Source organism: Sphaeramia orbicularis, chromosome 20, assembly GCF_902148855.1.
Source record: "Sphaeramia orbicularis chromosome 20, fSphaOr1.1, whole genome shotgun sequence".
Classification (NCBI taxonomy): Eukaryota; Metazoa; Chordata; class Actinopteri; order Kurtiformes; family Apogonidae; genus Sphaeramia; species Sphaeramia orbicularis.
This window is the reverse complement of record NC_043976.1, coordinates 41,178,469-41,198,933: the sequence shown is the minus strand read 5'-3', so window position 1 is coordinate 41,198,933 and position 20,465 is coordinate 41,178,469. Positions and strand designations below refer to the sequence as shown.

At 36.3% G+C, this 20,465-nt stretch overlaps 1 protein-coding gene across 5 annotated transcripts in view; it reads right to left on the bottom strand.

Moving 5' to 3' along the window:
* tnikb (TRAF2 and NCK interacting kinase b) overlaps positions 1 to 20,465 on the bottom strand; it is a 71,636-nt gene that overhangs the window by 37,029 nt on the left and 14,142 nt on the right. For all 5 annotated transcript variants that reach the window (XM_030123370.1, XM_030123371.1, XM_030123367.1 and 2 more), the window contains exons 3-13: positions 16,446 to 16,502; positions 12,763 to 12,888; positions 12,231 to 12,341; positions 10,852 to 10,942; positions 9,987 to 10,117; positions 6,934 to 6,988; positions 6,216 to 6,294; positions 3,246 to 3,421; positions 3,099 to 3,165; positions 1,678 to 1,876; positions 110 to 226 (exon numbers count right to left, since the gene is read on the bottom strand). In XM_030123370.1, coding sequence (XP_029979230.1) covers positions 110 to 226; positions 1,678 to 1,876; positions 3,099 to 3,165; positions 3,246 to 3,421; positions 6,216 to 6,294; positions 6,934 to 6,988; positions 9,987 to 10,117; positions 10,852 to 10,942; positions 12,231 to 12,341; positions 12,763 to 12,888; positions 16,446 to 16,502 — 1,209 coding nt within the window. The remainder of the gene's footprint in view (positions 1 to 109; positions 227 to 1,677; positions 1,877 to 3,098; positions 3,166 to 3,245; positions 3,422 to 6,215; positions 6,295 to 6,933; positions 6,989 to 9,986; positions 10,118 to 10,851; positions 10,943 to 12,230; positions 12,342 to 12,762; positions 12,889 to 16,445; positions 16,503 to 20,465) is intronic.

The following is a 20,465-nucleotide window of genomic DNA, read 5'->3' as shown; positions in this document are numbered from 1 at the left end:
ATGAACTTTGGGTTTTGGAGATGAGACCGGCTTTGGTCATTTCCTGTGTTTGTCAAAGCGGAAATGTGTGTGAAGAAGCCCCGCCCACTTGTGCCATGTGACCGCATACCTGCTCTCTCTCTGCGTGCCTCCTCTCCTCCTCTCGGCGGATCTGCTCCATCTCCTCGTACCTCCTCCTCTGCTCGCGCTCCTGCTGCTTCCTCAGCTCACGCTCCCGACGCTGCTGCTGTAGACGGAAAACACACCGCGAGTAAGACAGGTGAGTAAGATAGGTAAGACAGGTGAGACAGGTGAGTAAGACAGGTAAAACATGTGAAACAGGTGAGTAAGACAAGTAAGACATGTGAGTAAGATATGTGAAATAGGTGAGTAAGACAGATAAGACATGTGAGGAAGACAGGTAAAACAGATGAGTAAGACAGGTAAGACATGTGAGTAAGACAGATAAGATGTGAGGAAGACAGGTAAAACAGGTGAGTAAGACAGATAAAACATGTGAGGAAGACAGATAAAACAGGTGAGCAAGACAGGTAAGACGTGTGAGGAAGACAGGTAAAACAGGTGAGTAAGACAGGTAAGACATGTGAGTAAGACAGATAAGACGTGAGGAAGACAGGTAAGATGTGAGGAAGACAGGTAAAACAGGTGAGTAAGACAGATAAAACATGTGAGGAAGACAGATAAAACAGGTGAGCAAGACAGGTAAGACCTGTGAGGAAGACAGGTAAAACAGGTGAGTAAGACAGGTAACACATGTGAGTAAGACAGATAAGACGTGAGGAAGACAGGTAAGACGTGAGGAAGACAGGTAAAACAGGTGAGTAAGACAGGTAAGACATGTGAGTAAGACAGGTAAGACATGAAGACATAAAACAGGTGAGTAAGACAGATAAGACGTGAGGAAGACAGGTAAAACAGGTGAATAAGACAGGTAAAACATGTGAGTAAGATAGATAAGACATGTGAGGAAGACAGATAAAACATGTGAGTAAGACAGGTAAGACATGAGGAAGACAGGTATGTCACGTGAGTAAGACAGGTGGGTTTGAAAGCAAAAAAAAGAATGAAATAAGCCACAAACTAAACAAAATTGAAGAAAAATCCCCCAATATGAACAAAATGATTTACAAAAAAAAAAAAAAAAAAGCAACAAGACAAAATAAACAAAAAACTCAGCAAAAACCAATAAAATAATAAACAAAATAACCAAAAAAATGAATAAGAAAATTTACAAAATAATGAATAACAGAGAAAATACGCAACAAACTGAACAAAAACAAATAAAATTAAAGAAAAAAAAAAAGAATAAAAATTAACAAAATAGAAGAAAAAAGCTTGTAGTTTTTATATTCAGCTGATATATCTCAATGGAAAAATTTGTTTTTTCCTCTGTTTCGATAAAATAACCTTTGGGTTTACTCTATCTAGTGAATTAAATATAGAAAAATACATGATTTACACTGAAAAATGCTAAATACAGGATGGTATTAAAATAAATGACTTGTGAAAGGTTAAACATAGAGAAAAATTCATGCGGAAGTCACTGCAAATATAGTTACAAATGTTTAAGAGATAAACAGTGAATTTTCTCCAGAAGTGAACTTCTTCTGTTTCAGTATGTTTTTTTTGTTCTACAGACCTCAGATCAGCTGGCTCAGACCTTAACCCTTTACTGACCTCCTCCAGCCGCCGCCGTTGCTCCTTCTGCTCTTCGATGCGTTTCTGCCGTTCGGCCAGTAGTTGGCGCTTGTGCTCCTCGTTCTGCTGCTGCTCCAGCTGCTGGCGGCGGATCAGCTCCGACCGCTCCTTATTGGCCAGCTGGAGGCGCAGGAAGTCCCGCCTCAGGGTGGACTCGCCGGGAATGTTGATGATGGAGCTGGAGACGGACAGAGGAGGCGGAGTTAGTGTCAGACCGTCGCCGCGTCATGAACTCGATGACGCTGAACCATTCCAGACGACCACACTGTTTATGTCCAGTGACTGTTTTTGAGGATTAAACTGAGCTTTACATGATGTTTATCTGTTCATAGTGGAAACAGAGCCAGACATGCATTTATTATGGTATTCATTTTCTGGATTACTCCCTTCATTTTGTTACTTATTTACTTCATTTTTGTTCATTTTAATGATTATTTGCCTTTTTTTTTTTTACATTATTTCATGGATTTTCTTGATTTTAAAATATATATATAGTTTTTTTCTCATTTTGATGATTATTTTCCCCTTTCTTATTATTTTCCTCACAATATTCTTAATTTTTGTTCATTGTATTGATTGTTTTCCCCATGTCTTTTTCTTTTTTTATTACTTTATTCATTTGCTTAAGTATTGTCTTCATTTTGTAAATTTTTTGGTTTATTTTACTCATTTTAATCATTATTTTCCCATTTTTTATTATTGTATTCATTTTCTTCTTTGTTCATTAATTACTTAATTTTGTTGTTTATTTTCTTAATTTTTGCTCATTCTAATGATTACTTTCACCTTTTTCTTATGTGAACATTCTTCATTAGTCTCTTAATTTTTTAGTATGTTGTTAATTTTTCTTAATTTTTTTCATCATGTTGTTACCTTTTGTTCATTTTGTTTCTATATTTTGTTATTTTTTTGTTTCACTTCTTTTATTCTGGAGATTTTTTCAAGTTGTAGACCAATGTAAACTCTTTAAAACTCATGAATTTGATGTACGGAGAATGAACAGAGATGATTCAATTTACTAAATCTACATCTACATGATCAGTGAATTAAATATAGGATCAGTGAATTAAATATAGGAAAATCCATGATTTACACACAAAAACATCTAAATATAAAGGCTAATATTATAATAAATGGTGATAAATGACTTCTGAAGGGTTAAATGTTTTAAAATTATTTTGGAAGTCACTGCAAAAATACTTAAAAAAAAAAGAAAAGACTGTGGACATCAATGTTTCCTTAAAAATAAAAATACACTTTATGAGCTGTTAATAAACCTGGATGACCCATAAAATAAAGTCTATGTGTGTAAAGTAAAATATAAGATAATAAGTTGGAATAATTTCCTTTTCAGATACATTTCATCGTTTTCTCCATTGGACACAGAGGTCGTTTCATACCTGGGTTCTCCGACGTCCCTCTCCTCGTCCTCCTCCTCGCTGCCGCTGTACTCGTACTCCGTCTCATCTGGACAAACAAACACAGGTTGGGGTCAGAGGTCACTGGTTCGTAGAGACGCGTTACACTGTCAGAAGGCGTGTCCTCACCCCTCTCCCCCCTCCTCTTCTTGGTCCGGTCAATGTGGTCTTTGAGCTGGATGCGGACCTGCCGTTCGTTGGGCAGGTCTCGGATGAACGGGTGTTTGAGCAGCTGTTCGGTGCTCGGCCGCTGACTGTGGCTCTTCACCAGGCAGCTCTCGATGAACGACTGGAACTTCTTCGACCTGGAGAAAAAAACAACAGGGTCTATGTCAGTGTTTTTCAACCTTGGGGTCAGGACCCCATGTAGGGTCGCCTGGAATTCAAATGAGGTCACCAGAAATTTCCAGTAATTGATGAAAATTTAAAAAAAACTTACTAATAAACAATATCTGTTGAGTTGAGAGAGACAATCACAATCCATAAAAGACAAGACAAACTGTGAGTCTGAAACTGCAGCACTGTGGTTCTGTTTATCTGTCAAATGTTCACTGTGGTCAGTTTCAGATGCTGCAGCTCTTTCATAATTCATAGTTTGAGTTCTTGTTTGTTCAGTATGAATTGTCAGCCTTGTAAATCCAAGCTGGACTGACTGTACATATCCTGACCAAGGAAAATCAAATTCTACCTTTATGCAGTAATCTACACCTGGATTTACTGCCTCCGTCCATAATAATAAATATTATATAGACTAAATGGCGTCTAAAATTAAGATTTATTTGCAACATAGTATAGCAAACTATTACATGATAAAAAAACAAATTAATTTTAGCAAAAAAAAAAAAAAGTCTCTGTTTTGAATGTTTGGGTCGAAATTTGTGATGTTAAAATGGGGTCAAGAGTCAAAAACGGTTGGAAACCACTGGACTATGTGTAATATTTACACTCTCAAGTATTTAAAAAACTAAAATCATCATGTGTTTATAGTAAAGATCTGTAAAGTTCTGCTAAAGATGCCACTGTTTTGGATTATAGATTTAAAGTTAATGTATTTCCAGTGATGGGCCAGTGGATTTATGTGACCACTAGAGGGAGTAGTGAGTCACTCTGCTGGTCTAACGCAATGGGGCCTTTGACCAAAACATCAGAAAGTGACCAAATGAGATGAGAACCAGTAAGAAACAACTTTTAGAGACAAAAAAAAAAAAGAAGTGATACAAATAGAAGCTGTTGTTGTCTCCACTGGCCTCAGATGTAAATGTAAAGAATGGAGTTTGATACTGAAATGTCAACATTTCTTCTACACGGTCAGTTTGATTATGAGGTTTATGAAGGTATAAAGTTATTATGGGATGTTATTAACTTTGCTGACTAAACTGTGACAGTTCTGACCTTGTTTGTTGGATTCCAGACAGAGCTTCAGTGCAGCTATTGATTTTACTGTTATTTCCATCCTACTGGGAAGCTACACTTGACTTGCACATTACAGTTTATTATTGCCCTTTACTGTTACATTATGCAGGTTTCTTACCCAGTTCTGTTTGTACTTAATTCTAATTAATGATATATTGTATGTTTGCTCTTGTGGTCTACTTTTGACTCTTGTATTCTATTTTTTACTATGTCAAATGCTGTTGCTGCACTGCAGTTTGGGATCAATAAAGTCCACCTACCTACCTATCTAGAACACAAACGGTACAGAAAATAGAGCTAAGCTGACAAAGCTAAGCTAACAGAGCTATATACTATCAGCTAATGTGAAGATTATAAGACAGCATTATTTGGAGCAACTGCCAAAATAAACATCTAAAAGTTTTAGTTTGAAGAAGAAAACTTGATGATACCATAATACAGAAGTGTGGAAATAATGAGCTTTAAACTTTATTCAGTGACTAATACAGTCTGTGGATAGCATTGATTCATTGGTGGTTTTGGTCATAAGTGTGTTCTGGTACCAGACTAACCCCTGCTGATTCGAGTTTGGATGCTTCATTAATGCATCAACGGATTACGGAGTAACATCTGCTGAATTATAATCACAGCCATGAAAACACTGAGATGGAAGATGAAAGTCATGAAAACTTTGATCGAGAGATGATTTATAATATGAGGTTTCGTGGTTGTTAAGGATAAAAAGTTCTTAATAAACTTCATTTTCAATTTCAGCAAAAATCTCCATGTTTTTTTAATTTAATGCTTTCACATATAAGATCAAATAGGACATGATACTGTGTGATAGAAGTTGTTTATCTCCTGAAATAACTTAATTGAGGATTAATCAATCAATAATGGAAACACAGAGGATGATAAATTCTACTCAGATCTGTGTTTCATAACCATGTAAAGATGAATTAATCTTTGTTGCTCCTTCTTATCACAGTTGAAGTTGTTTCTTGCAAATTTCTTCACACTTTTGCTGGTTTCACACATTTTCACATCACAGATCTCATAAAAAGAAAGAAAATGAAACTTGGATTAAGTGTGGTTAAAGAGGAAAACGTCAATTCACAGCTGATGGAAATAACCTGCATCATAATGAGACTCTAACACATCTGTATGAAACGTTAAAAGACTTTCAATTTGATAAAACTGATTAAAGATATGTTATAAAATTTAAATTTAAGATGCATTTTGAAGCATGAGACACAGGTTATAGACTATAACTCCATGTCAAAAAGTACAGATACAATGTTTTCTTTCACTAAAGTTGCTTTTCATTGTCAGTTTTCTACATTTACCTTTGTCAGGTTCATTTTTACCTCCGCCAAGGAGGTTATGTTTTTGCCGGCGTTGGTTTGTCTGTCTGTCTGTGTGCAAGATAACTCAAAAAGTCATGGACAGATTTGGATGAAAATTTCAGGAAATACTGATACTAGCACAAGGAACAAATGATTAAATTTTGGTGGTGATTGGGGGTGGGGGGGCCACAGGGGCCCACTGATCTGCCTTGGTGGAGGTCTGCGCTCTCCGAGTGCTTCTAGTTTGGTTCATAATATGTGTCTGATCATCGTTTTCCTCAGTGTTTATGACCTCAGAGTGATTTCAACAGCAGATCTGTGCAGCTGCAAAGGAAACATGGCAGGAGTTTTATTGACTCACCACTTCTTGGACTTGAGTCTGGGGGCGGGGTTCCTGGGGATGAGGAAGAGCGCTCTCATTGGATGCATGTCGCACAGAGCTGAGGAGGAAACGACAACGGAAAACCAAGGTTAGGAAGGATGGAAGGAGGCAAATGAGACCAGAGAACTGAGGTTAGGAAGGATGGAAGGAGGCGAATGAGACCAGAGAACTGAGGTTAGGAAGGATGGAAGGAGGCGAATGAGACCAGAGAACTGAGGTTAGGAAGGATGGAAGGAGGCGAATGAGACCAGAGAACTGAGGTTAGGAAGGATGGAAGGAAACAAATAACAATGAAAAATGACAGTTAGGAAGTAGGGAAGGAGACAAATGAAAATGGAGAACCTAAGTTAGGAAGGATGGAAGGAGACAAAAGAGACCGGAAAACCAAGGTTAGGACAGAGGGAAGGAAGGATGGCAAAACAAAACGAGACACAAGAGCAATGAGGGGGAAGGAAAGGAAAGGAAAGGAAAGGAAAGGAGGAGATGAGAGGAGGAAACAAGGAGAGGAGAGGAGAGGAGAAAGGAAACATAATAACAGAAGACGAAATAGAAAAGGAAAAAAATAATAGAATGGAAGGAAAGGTACCCAAACAAAACAAGATAAGGACAGACAGACAGAGTGTAATGGAGTGTGCCCAGGTGCATTATGGGGGACGGCTCTGAGGATAATGTAAAGTGTCTGGTGTTCGACACTTACGTGGAGCTCCCTCTGCCATCTCGATAGCTGTGATTCCGAGCGACCACAGATCACTCTGCAGACACACGAACACAGACAGAAAACTGAAAACTTTCACATCCTCACGACACGTTCGCCACTTCACACTTCCTGTTTCTGGGAGGACGGGCCGCCGGTCACTGTACTTGTGAGGTGATAAAAACACTAACATTCCCCATCTGTCCTGTTATGCGTCTCCCTCCCATCGATCAGCTCTGGAGGATGCAGACTACAGGCTCTATTTAAAGACGGCGGCTTTAACGGGAGGCGAGCTGAAGGTTTTTGACACGTGAAGCCCCTGAGGCTCCGAGTTAATGGCGTCTTAACAGGAAAGAGCTCGTCCTCCACAGAATCGCCACAGGGATCCGTCCTGTCCCCATTACTGCACATCCTTCACACCGAACCAACGGCAGGACGCCAACCACATCGCACATCCACTCACATTTCACCGCCAGTCGACTGGAGATACTTTAACCCCATGTAGAGTATGATCACAAATCTGACTCCATATTCCAGTGTTTTTGTGCTGAGTTGCTGTTCCACACATAATGCTTTGCTTTATAAACTCTGATGTTCATGGATCATTTTCAGTACCCTGTGTTCTGTAATTATGTTATTTTTAGATATTTCGTGTATCATTTGTTCTTTTCATATTCAATTGAGAATCCACCATCGAAAAACGAAAAAATGACTCGTTATTTCATTATTCATGTACAAATAAAAAAATAAATAAAAAAAAAACTAGTTTTTTTCATTCTTTTGATCGTACACACAAATTAAAAATTAGAAATAAGCAAATGGACCAAATGTCAGGTTTCATGTTGACATTTTCGATATTCAATTTGGTATGACCCGGAAGTTACTGACTTCTTCGTGTGTTACGTGAAGTGTCTTCTACTTAGATTGGTTACCATGGACACACTGTTTTAGACAAAACAACAATACCTGGAAGATCCTGACCATTTTTTCAGTTGTCATGTCATCCTCCTTGAGAGTAATGTGTTTGCTGCCTCTGAATAACACGATATTCTCCATTATATTTTCCATTAAGGCAGAATACTAGCAAACCCACAATTGTCCAACTCAACACAAGAAGTCAGTATCTTCCGGGTCATACCAAATCAGATATCAAAAATGTCAACATGAAACCCCACATTTGGTCTATTTGCTTATTTCCAATTTTTAATTTGTGTGTAGAATCAAAAGAATGAAAAATAACTCGTTTTTTGATTTGTACATGAATAATGAAATAACAAGTTCGTTTTCCAATTGTGGATTCTCAATTGAATATGAAAAGAATGAATGATACATGCATTTTAGATCATTTTTGTTTTGTTAGTATTGTTGATTGGAATCTACACACCTGAGATTGAATTTATCTATTATAACCCTAATAAGACAGAGACAGTGTAAAAGACAAAATGAAGACAGTGCAACAAGATGAAAAATATGTAAATTACACAAAAAAAGAAAAAAAAAACTGTAGAAATTCAGATAAAATAAGAAATTATGCTAAAGACCTGAATATAAAATGTAGCAGAAATGGAGCAAAAGACACAACAAAATGAAAATAACATAAAAGATGTAGCAAGAAAAAAGCTCTAAATTATACAAAAAGAGGAAAATGCTACTTAAAAACCTGTGACAAAACAAAAACGATGCAAAAGACGTGATATAAATAAGACAACACAATGAAAAATTGTAGACAAGACACAATGAAAGGAAAACAAAAAAAAAAGTATCAAGATGAAAAGGATATAAGATGTGAAAAAAGAAAATGTTACATGTAAGTTGTGAAACCAACTTTATAAACATGAGTTTCTGAACATTGGAGTGAATTAATGTTTATTATTTTCAGTCTATTGTATTTTTTATTACTATTTTTATGGTTTAACATTAGATTAATGTGAATATGCAGTTCTGTACACTTGAAATGTACACTTCAGTGCATTTTACTGCAGTGCATAATTAATAGTATTTTTGTTTCTGTTTGAATACTTTAACACCTTTTACTGCAGTACATAATTATTAGTAATTTTGTTTCCGTTTATACACTTCAGTGTATTTTACGGCACTGCATAATTAGTATTTTTGTTTCTGTTTTTATACTTTAGTGCCTTTTACTGCAGTGCATAATAAGTATTTCTGTTTCTTTCTGGGCCTCTTCCTCTTCAGTTTTAATGTAAGGAATCTTTCTGAGCCTCTGTTAATGCTTTGTGCAGTCATGTGGTGAGGATCGCAGATTAATGTTTCCTCAACACAACAGATACGATCAGAAAAACCTTCTACAAAAAGGTCAGTTTGTGTAACTCGTTTCCAGTGTTCTGACTCTGTGATAAATGACAAATTGAAAAAGCCTGAAATTACTGTTCTCCCAGAGGCTTTTACTTTCTGGTGACAGGAATGCATTTTGCTTTACCGAGTAATTGCTGTGTTTTGGATTTCTTTGCACCGTGTTTAAGCAGCTGTTGAAGTTGTAGTGGGCACAAAACTTAGTACATGCCGAAGCAGGGTTCAAATTAACACCTGCCAAACAACAACTGTGGGTAGATTTTCTATTTGGTGAATAAATCACCACGTTGGAGGGAAAATGTTAGTCATGGAGTACAAAAGTCTGTTCTATAGTTTTACTCTCATGTGCCAAACCTGTAAATTGTCCACTGTTTCCTCAAACCTGGTGTATTATTGTAAAATATCTATATTTACATTAGAAATTGAGTTTTTATTCAAAAACTGATAGCATATCGTATACCTAAACACAGAGTTCATTTATGTCCAGATTTGGTCATTCTTACGCATTTCTTACTCGATATTTTATGATCCTTAAGACCCAAACATTCACCATTGACTAAAACCATCTACTGATCTAAAAGGTTTAATATGTGTTGATGTACTAATCCTATTAATACATGTAAATAATTGGTGTAAAATGCAGTTTGTCATCAATGACAGTGGATGAAGAGGCTTCAGGCAATAAATGAATAAATATCTGGAACCTTATTTCTGACTGTTGAGCAGTAAACGTAGACACACACCTTGAAATCGTACGTGGCATCAGGGTTTTCGTCACAGGCGATGACCTCTGGCGCCATCCAGTATGGCGTCCCGATGAACGTGTTCCGGCGTCCCACGGTCCGATCCAGCTGAGCGCTGACTCCGAAGTCCACTGCACACAAAGGCAGAACCATGGGATTCAACAGGAGAACCACAATATTTAATAGGAGAACCAGAAGATTCAACAGGAGAACCACAGGATTCAATAGGAGAACCGGAAGATTCAACAGGAGAACCAGAAGATTCAACAGGAGAACCACAGGATTCAATAGGAAAACCAGACACTTTAATAGGATAGTAATTTAACTACAGAACCAGAGGCTTCAATAGGAGAACCACAGGATTCAACAGGAGAACCAGAGGCTTCAATAGAAGAACCTCAGGATTCAACAGGAGAACCAGACGCTTTAATAGGATGGTATTTTAGCTACGGAACCAGAGGCTTCAATAGGAGAACCAGAGGATTCAGTAGGACAGTACTTTTACTCCAGAACCACATGATTCAACAGGAGAACCAGAGGCTTCAGTAGGGCAGTACTTTTACTCCAGAACCACAGGATTCAACAGGAGAACCAGAGGCTTCAATAGGATGGTAATTTTACTACAGAACCAAAGGATTCTGTAGGAGTTCCAGAGAATTCAATAGCAGGACCAAAGGATTCAACATGAAATCCACATTATTCAGTAGGACAGCACATTTACTATAGAACCAGAGGCTTCAATAAGAGAACCAGAGGATTCAATAGGAGAACTGAACTGAAGGTTTCAATAGGACAGTACTTTCACAGTACAGATGTCAAGCTGCAGCTGTTACGTTCTTTCAGATGTGATGATGTCGTCTCTTACCCAGTTTAACCTCTGCATTTTCAGTCAGTAGAACGTTCTGGCCTTTGATGTCTCTGTGAATTACTTTGTGCTGGTGGAGATGAGTCAGACCCTGGAAACACAGAAAAGTAGTCACTGCCTAAATAATGTTCCTACTGAAGTCCTTAAAGCCCAGATCTCCAATAAGGACCTAATTTTTCATGAGAGGTTGATCTATAGTGGCTTTTACAGGTAGACATAATTATAAAATTTAGTACAAACTGGATAACCTGTGACCTGTACATCAAAAATGAAATTCATAAAAAACATTAATACTGCATTTCCTCAAATAAATCCAGGTGTCAAAAAAGCTGAGTCTCCAGTAAAAGCTGGGGTTGATACAAATAAATAAAGGCCATCCCCCAAACACAGGCTACATAATAATAATAAGGTTCCTATCGTAGAATGTACTGCCTGTTAAATCATAATGTTCACTTCTACTTATTTATGGTTCAAGATCAGTTATCTTAAGTATGAATGGTAACTGCAGGTGTGTGTCTAAATATTTTAGCCAAATTGCAGCCAGTCAAAACTGAAACGGCCCTAAAAGCCGTGTTAACAAATGCATGGTTAGTGGATCTTAATTTTATAGATTTCTGTATGCATTCAGTTTCTATTAAATATACAGTACAGTACAGCAATTTACAGAAACAAAGGCCTGGACACTATTGGAAACATGCCACATGAATGTACATGTACGTACATGTAGTGTACATGAATGTACATCACATGTACATCAAACTGAAAGTGACTGTGGCAAATTAGGAACTGAAAGTAAGACTAACCCTAAATAATTTAATGTTAGCACTTCTGCTTGAGACGCCTGAGATTTACCATAAAATCAACACAGATTAATCAGCCAAACTGATTAATCAGTTTGTCTCTAGTAGACGCATCCTTCAAAATAAATCCCTTATACAACTTTGTGTAACTCTTGAAGTCATACATTCTCGGATGAAAAACATGGAAATGTATGAGTAGAAAGGAATTAGAAGACAAAAATTGTAAGGAAACAGGTTCAGAAATGACAAAAATAAGGTGTTCTTCATGGCAGTATACTGGTTTTCTTAATGTTCCCATTTGCTGCATTGAAAACAGGGGGATAATTTCTCTGAGAAAACGTGATATTAAAATAAGCTGTTCCTCAGGGCACTATGTTGGTTCCCCTTAAGTTCCCAACACACTTGGATATGAACTGGGGGAAACTTTAGAAACGAGAGACATTAGAAGTAAGTGTTCTTCATAGGACTATACTAGGTTTCCCTACTTCCCTCAGTTGTTCTGCTCTAAATGTTAAAAATACAATCATCATAAGTTCACATGCTCACACAGTTAATGTTTATATTAATTCTGATTCTTACCCTGAGGATCTCTCTGCAGATGTATGCGATCCACTCTTCCTTCAGAGAGTTCCCTTTGGTGTTTTTGATCAGATCTGTCACTGAACCAGCTCCGCAGAACTCCATGACCAGCTGTACACAAAAAACAAAACTGTATGATTGGCCAGAGGCATTATAGTGTTGAAATATTCTTAGAATTGCATTTAGTTTTCTTAAGACACTTCAGGTTGTTCATATTTGTTCAGGTTATTCACATTTTTTGTGAAAAGATAGCTTGTAAATGTTAACATTTTCATGTAACTTTACCCTTTTACACTAAAACAAAGAGAAAATGTGGCGTTATCATTATTTGTAGGTTATTATGATAGTACTTTACTGGTGTAATTCACTTGAGATCATATTTTTCTGTATGTGGCCCCTAAACAAACATGATTTTAACAGCCTTGTAATTTTTGCATTTCACAAATTTATCCTGTGATCCAGATTGGACCCCTTGGTGGGCAGGTTTTGGGCTGTGGACCGTATATTTGACACCCAGGGCTTTGGTTCGTACCCAGAGCTGGTCGTCCATCCCAGGAGGGTTTTTCTTAATGAAGGCTCCATAGTAAGTGGCAATGTTCCTGTGGTGGCTGTACTTCTTCAACATGTTGATTTCTGCTTTAATCTCCTCCTCCTCATCCTAAAACACACACAGACACATTGAACTCATCACAAAAAAACACCTATTGCACAACAACATTCTGAGTTTGTGTTAGTCAGTATCTATCTTTATCTTCATTCCGGCAAAAATCAAATGGATTTCTGCAACCTGTTTCAATTCCTTTTTAATTTGTTACGTCTATAACTAGTTACGTCATGACATTTGGACATATAAGGTCAAGACTTCCCACGAACATTTCTCCGAGTACGACAATTGTTTGTCAGCAGCAGCGGCTGTAGTCCATACTGAAAATATGTCCAAACTTTGAGCCGATTACCTAAAATGTTCAGTTATTGGTTGTATTAATGAACTCTAGTGGCTGAACGGGACAGAGCGCACAGCCAACAACCTGGAGGGGGTGGGGTCATGTGCATTTAAAGGGCCAGCTCTCAAAACCACCTTTCTCGTGTCATTACTCAGAAATAGGGTTGAAGATGGACCTGTGGAGTTGAATTAATGAAGAATTCAGACCCAAGCAGAGCATTTACGGTTTATGTAGACCACAGGGAAGTGTTTTAACATGCATAATTTCATTTAAAAAAGCAAATTATCACTCCTTTAAAGGCTGGGTTTACTGAGTTTAGTGCAAAATAAAGGTGACAACAGACTGAAAAACAGACATCATACTGTCTTAAATTAACTAAAGATATTGGTTGACCTGGACAATAAGTCAAAGTCATAAATAGAGAAATGTGGATAAATGCACATCAAACTCACTTAAATCAACATTTCCTGCAAATACGATTGCATCTTTGATTACTGATAATAAGTGTCAGCCCTCAAAATAACATATCAGTATAAAAAAAAAACATGTAAATCAGACTTTGACGTGTCTGTTCGTCTATATTCACATCATTACTGAAAAAGCCTCAGTTGTGTTCAGGTCAAATCTCAGCAGCTGTGGATTAAATATTCTCTCTGTACTTTGGTTACAAAAACAACATCAAGACAGTTGAAGATCTGTTAAGTATGTCATGTAATATAATGTGAATCAACATATCTGTGCTATTATCCAACTCAGAATGGTCGCAAACAATCTAGAACTGACATATGTGTGAGAATAGTTTATTTCTTCAGAAAAGCTCAAACTCATGTCTATAAATATCTCTGACATTTACAGGTTTTTCTTGGGTTCTTGGAGGGTTTATGTTCGAGAGATGAGGGAAAACTTGATTTATTTAATTAAAATAAGTGTAATTTCCCATAGGATTGGACCACTACTCCTCATGTGATAAATATATAAATATAAAAAGCTGAAACTTATTGAAAAAAACAGAGAAAATTTTACCAAGTGGGGATAAACCATTAGATCTGCGGAAAGTCATGTAGTTGATTTTGATGCTTTCATTGATTTTTGATTAATCTGGTTTAGATTCTTCACATGAGCCTCATAATCAGAGGAAAAACTTGTTTATTGTGCTTTTATTCAAAGATTGTTAAATGTTTTTGCACAAATCATACGGATCAGATTGTGTATAGATTGTAGACAGGGTTATTGTACATTTGGCAAAATTACCGCTGTTTCAGAATTGTACTGAATGTCAAAGAGTCGTCAACATTCAAGAAAATATTAAGCACACTGAGGGTTAAAAAACAGATACTTCAGGAGTAAAGTTACAGCGTTAAGTGAAGTAAAAGTTAGTTTTGAGAAAGTCAACATGTTTGTGAGAGAAACTGTAATTGATAACAAGAAGTTGTCAAAATTCCTAGCCGACCCAAACGCAGCAGCTGTTTTCACTGAGTTGATTTAATAAGAATCTTCTATTCTGATATTTGACATTTCCTGATTTCCTTTATTCCATTGCAGATAAAACTGCAGCTTTATTCTCTAAATATGTGGTTATTTTAATCTCCTTCATAACATTACAAGACTTTAATTTGGAAATAATAAGCAAAAACGTGATGAAAGAGGTTTATGTGATGAGAGGTTCATTTAGAAGTTGCCACAAAAACAGTTTCATGTCTTTAAAAGTTAAGATTGAAACAACTTAAACTGTAGCTCAACTAAAAACATTAAAACATTTATTCCTGTCGTGTGTTCTAAATACCTAATTCTGTTAGATGCATGACATTTAATTCTCTATTCAGTAATTTAGTCCAGTATTCTTCACACTGATTAATTTCTTTTTATTTTTCTTGAATGTTGGAAAATTGTGCTATTTTTTGACTTTGCAAGACATTTAATATGTAAAATATTCAATTAAACAGTTGGAAACAAAAGCAACTGAGCTGCAGCCATAAATTAAGGGAGTTTGATAAATGACGGCAGATGGAGACACTTATTATCCCGCCCTCTGAAGGGGAGGCAAGGGGTATTGTTTTTGGTTCAGTTTGTCTGTTTGTTAGTTAACACTCTAGCAGCAAAACTATTGGTTGAATTCATACCATATTTAGTTTGTAGATTGCCATTGACCCAGAATAGATTTCATTCCATTTTGGGAACAGTAGGTCAAAGTTCAAATTTTGGAGGAATTTTTGAAATCCTTTATTTTCCCCATATTTTCTTACAATGGGCGAAATTTCAAATGTCTGTGGCAGCAAAACTACTAGTTGAATTCTTACCAAATTTGGTTTATATATTGCCAGTGACCCAGAATAGATGTCATTACATTTTGGGAAAAATAGGTCAAAGTTTAAATTTTTTATAAATTTTTTTAATCTTTTTTTCCACCATTTACTTATAACGGGTGAAATTTCACATGTCTGTAGCAGCAAAAGTACTGGTTGAAGGGGCGAGGGGCGGGGTTTGCTGTGCCTGGAGCCACTTGTTTTATGTTCAGTTAATGATATATTTTGCTAAAAAAAAAGTCACTTTTCTCGGTTCTGATATAATAACCTTTGAATTTGCTCTGAGATTTAATGAACATCTACATGATCAGTGAATTAGATATAGGAAAATACATGATTTACACTGAAAAATGCAGAGGTATAAATAAAAAAAATTGTAACTTAATACAGGGTAAAAGTAGATAAAATCCATTTAGACGTTGGCATAAAAATAGTTGTAAGTCTTTAAGGGTTAACTATCAATTGTCATAGAAGTAAATCATTGCATGTTACTGTTTTAATGATATATAACTACACTTTGTTCTCCTCATCCTCTCTGTAAAAGTTTTTACCCTGTTTTTCTGAGTCATAAATGTCGACATAAACACTGTCAAGATCTCCAAGTCCATCCTCTAAAACCTGAGATATTCCAGTAAACACTGTTAATTTCATGTCATATGTTCTATATCGCTGCTTACCTCACGCTTTGCTTAAATACTTGGTCAATTATTTTATCATTACACTCATTTCTTAAGAAACAGCTGAATTTGAGCACAACTACATAAATAAACACAACAGATTAAAGAAAGGTTTGGTTCAATGAAGAATTTATGTATAAAATCTTAGCTATATTGTAAACATAAATGGATCTGCAGATGTAGTTCACAGTGGTAGATGTACACTAGACTTTTTTACATGAATAGAAGCAGCAGAGTGTTTCTCCTGTGTTTGTGTGTTGTACTTTTGTTGCAAGTTGTAGCTTTACTTACTCCAGTGACGTCCATGACCTTGATCGCAGCGAGCTGGCCTGTTTTAACATGGCGACCCTGACAAACACACAGAAAAACAATTAGATATTTATGATTAGATTATGATTAGATATTTATGATTAAACTTCAGCCAAAAAAAATCAAACATCACAAAGGAAAGGAGACAGGTTTTTAAAAGTTACAAACAGCACAAAAACCTTTCTGTTCATTGGTTTTAAAGACTGTGTTCATTTAGAATTTGCTGAAGAGGCTGGCCAAGGGAAGGTTAACATCTAGATCAAAAATGTAATTTAAAATCACCTTTTGAAGACTTACATATTTTGAAAGTACATGACTTCTAGTAAATTTTATTTTTCAGAAAAATGTTTTAAAAATACTTAGATGGCATTATATTCAGCATTAATTTATGTTTGCATTCTTTGTCCGTCAGTGCAATTCAAAGCATAACTGTGATCCTCTTCTATTGGACCTATATTATACTTATGGTCTGTTGTAAGGTTCTTTTAAAACCTCTGGCTACTCTTTTTACAGTGGTTACAAATATCTAATAAACTGAGATATATATAGATAAAAATGTTTTAAATTAGTTTATTAAGGTATTTGACTTTGTAGAAAAAAATACTTTTGCTATTTTATGCCCTTATGTATTGAAAAAATACAAACTGTTTACTGTTTTGCAAACTAGACACCCTAGAGGACTAACAGTAAAGATTTTACAGTTTTATGAAAATTGGAACCACACTTTACAGCAGGTTTTATAAAGTGGTCAAAAGCAGATGTTAATTTTCTGTCCATCCATTACCAAGGAGTTTTTACAATTTTCAAGCCAGAAAATTAGGTAAAAACATTTTCTTCAATCAATGTTTTTACAACAAGAGAAATAAGAATAAAAGGTTAAAATATGCTAATGGAAAATTTAAGATTTATAGGAAAAAATGGCAAACATTCAGTCTGACTTTACTGGTAAAAACACACAAATGTTTCACTTTTAAAGGTGAAAATTTGCAACGCTTGCATCCGTTCATAAGGGGGAAAGAAAAAAAAAAAAATCACACAAATGTAGCATTCAGTAGTAGAGTTAAAAGACATAATCACACTAGTTTTATAAGACAGAGACATGTAACTGTCAAATCTGGTCTTAAAGGTACAAAGCATGTACAAGTGGCAAAATCAGATTAACATTGCATTCATCTTAAAGGTAAAAACACAATTGTTGCACTCGTCTGAAAGAAAAAAAGGAAAACATTGCACTTTGCCGTAAAAACACAAAAATGTTGCATCTGAACCTAATGGCGAAATGATACAAATACTGAGGACGTCACTTTTGTCTTGAATTATAAAAACTTGAAAATGCCACAGAAATGTTCTCATATTAAAGATAAAAACACGCCAACATTGCAACCAAATTAAAGGTAAGAGCACAACTGGCGCACTACTCTAGAAAGATATAAACATGAATTGTTGCAAAACCATAAAAAGGTCTCATCTTGTCTAAAAGGTAAAAACACAACTGTCACCAAACTCTTGAAAAATAAAAACACATAAACTTTGCATCTGCTCTTAATAGTAAAAAGGCACAAATACTGAAGACATCGCTTTAGTCTTGAAATGTAAAAACATGCAAACGCTGCGACCATTGAACCTGATCTTGAGATTAAAAACATGTAAATATGGAGGACATCACACTAGCCTTGAAAACTAAAATTCTACAAAACATCCTCAATCTTAATCCAGGCAATGGTTGCACAAGTCTTGAGAGATAAAAACATGAAAATATTGGATCTGGTCTTTAAAATAAAAATAGGACCAATGGCCCTGTAGCTTACCGGCCAAATTAAAAGCTTTGGGAAATGTATCCAGATGCAGTTTATTCTCACCCAGTTCTGTGTATTTATTCTATTACAGAAATAGCCCATGTTTTGGTCATATTCCAATCAGATCTATAAAAAATAAAATTCCAACTTGATATCATTGATACTGATTTATTGGATCAATCCACTTCCTATCTCTTATAATGGGGAAATTTTTCAAAGTCGCACCAATCCAGAATCAGATCCGGATTCAAGTAATTTCAGTACCTTGTGCTGACATCATCATACAGAAGCTGTATACCAAGTTTGAAGTCAATCAGAACTGGAGTTTTGGAGAAGAAGATGATTGAAATGTCTTCCCCATAAGAGCCCATGTTAAATTTTCCGTAAGTTCCCAGATCCAGAAGAAGATCCTGATCAGCATGTGGACATTATGTTTTGGTCATCTCCCCATCAGGGCTGGACTGGAGACATTTACACTGGATATCATTTATATTTACTGAGTTATTGCATCCATCAGCTTCCTATCTCTTATAATGGGGAAATTTTTCAAAGTCGCACCAAATCCAGAATCAGATCTAGATCCAAATAATTTCACTAACTTTTCTTGACATCATCATAAAGAAGCTGTATGCCAAGTTTGAAATCAATCTGAATTGTAGTTTCGGAGAAGAAGACGATGGAAAGTTTTGTAACAGACGACAGATGCCACCGCCGGACGCCGCATGACAACAATAGCTTACAGCCTGTCGGCCGGTAAGCTAACACACAAAATTAGCCTAAAAACACAACTGTCATAGTAGGACTGAAATGTAAAAACATGAAAATGTTGCAAACATTGCACTTGGTTAAAAACGAACAAGCATCTCAGTATGTTTGTAGCAAAAACGCGCAAATATTAAAGATCACCACACTAGCCTTGACAAGTAAAATCCTACAAAAGGTCGTATTTGATCTTAAAGGTAAAAACACAAATGTCGCACCAGTACTGAAAGGTAAAAACATGAAAACACTGCACTTAATCTAAAAGGTAAAAATAAAATAAACATCAGATGTGATGCAGTGTTGCAGGTTCTGAAACTGAACAAAGACCTGATGCTGATGTTTCATAAATGAGACAGAATCAGAACAAGCGCTGCCTTGTTTTCACGGAGAAGTAAAAGTGTTAAAGTGAGGAATGCGCTGGTGAAAACCTCTGCAGTCCAGCTACCTGTGGAGGACTTCAAAACCCACCACCGAGCCTCGGCATCACAGCTGTTAAAGCGACAAAGTGGAAATCATCCACCTCTACACCGCCGCCGCTGCCACCATTTCCTCTCAGTAACCTAGCAACAGGCCCGGCAGGTTGTTTTGTGAGGGCATCGGTGGCGACTGGGGGGTTGGAGGCGGCGGCGTGTGTGTCTGCATGCATGTGTGAGACCGTGATATTTCACACTCGGGGTCAGTCGCTCATGTGAGATGCTCAGATTCACAGTTTCCTGGTTACTCGCTGTTGCATCAGACGCTGAATGTATCTGACAGACTCAAAAACCCACCTCAGACGACACAAAATCACTCTCTTTGTCTTTTTCCTGTTTCATATCACGACTCGGATCTCCCCGGTTGGTCTTGTTGAAGCTCTTTTAATGATATAATGGAAATTCCACAACTACAGTCACACTCACACTAATAATTATATTTATTTCAATGTAAATTTTTTGCATTGTCAGATAATATGCAAAATACTAGTTGTTTTAGTTGTGTTAGTTTTATTTTGCTCTGTATTTTGATGATTTTACTGTAGATTTGCGAGACTTTCTGCTTTTTGGTATGAGTTTGACAGAATGTGACCATAAAGAAGAGGTTAAAAGCATTTTACATTTAGCTGAAGAGGAAATGAGGTTGACAAATCCTTAAATAAATACCCAGGGTCACGCTCTCTAAAAAAGGCCAAGCGGTTGTTGCAAACAAAGAAAGGCCCGTCCCCAAATATCAACAACTAAAAATGAATATAGATGAACTTCTGGTGTCTGTCTAAGCACAAAGTTGGCTTCTATACATTTAAATTAATAAATTCAAACAACTTAATCCAGTTTTTTTCAACATTTCATTGTGCTAGATTATCCTCTGAAGTGATATTAACCAGTTTTGGTCACTGCAGGTGTGTATGTCCTTTTTCGGTTAAACTATCACTGGTAGAAACTTACAAAACTACATAATATGACACAAT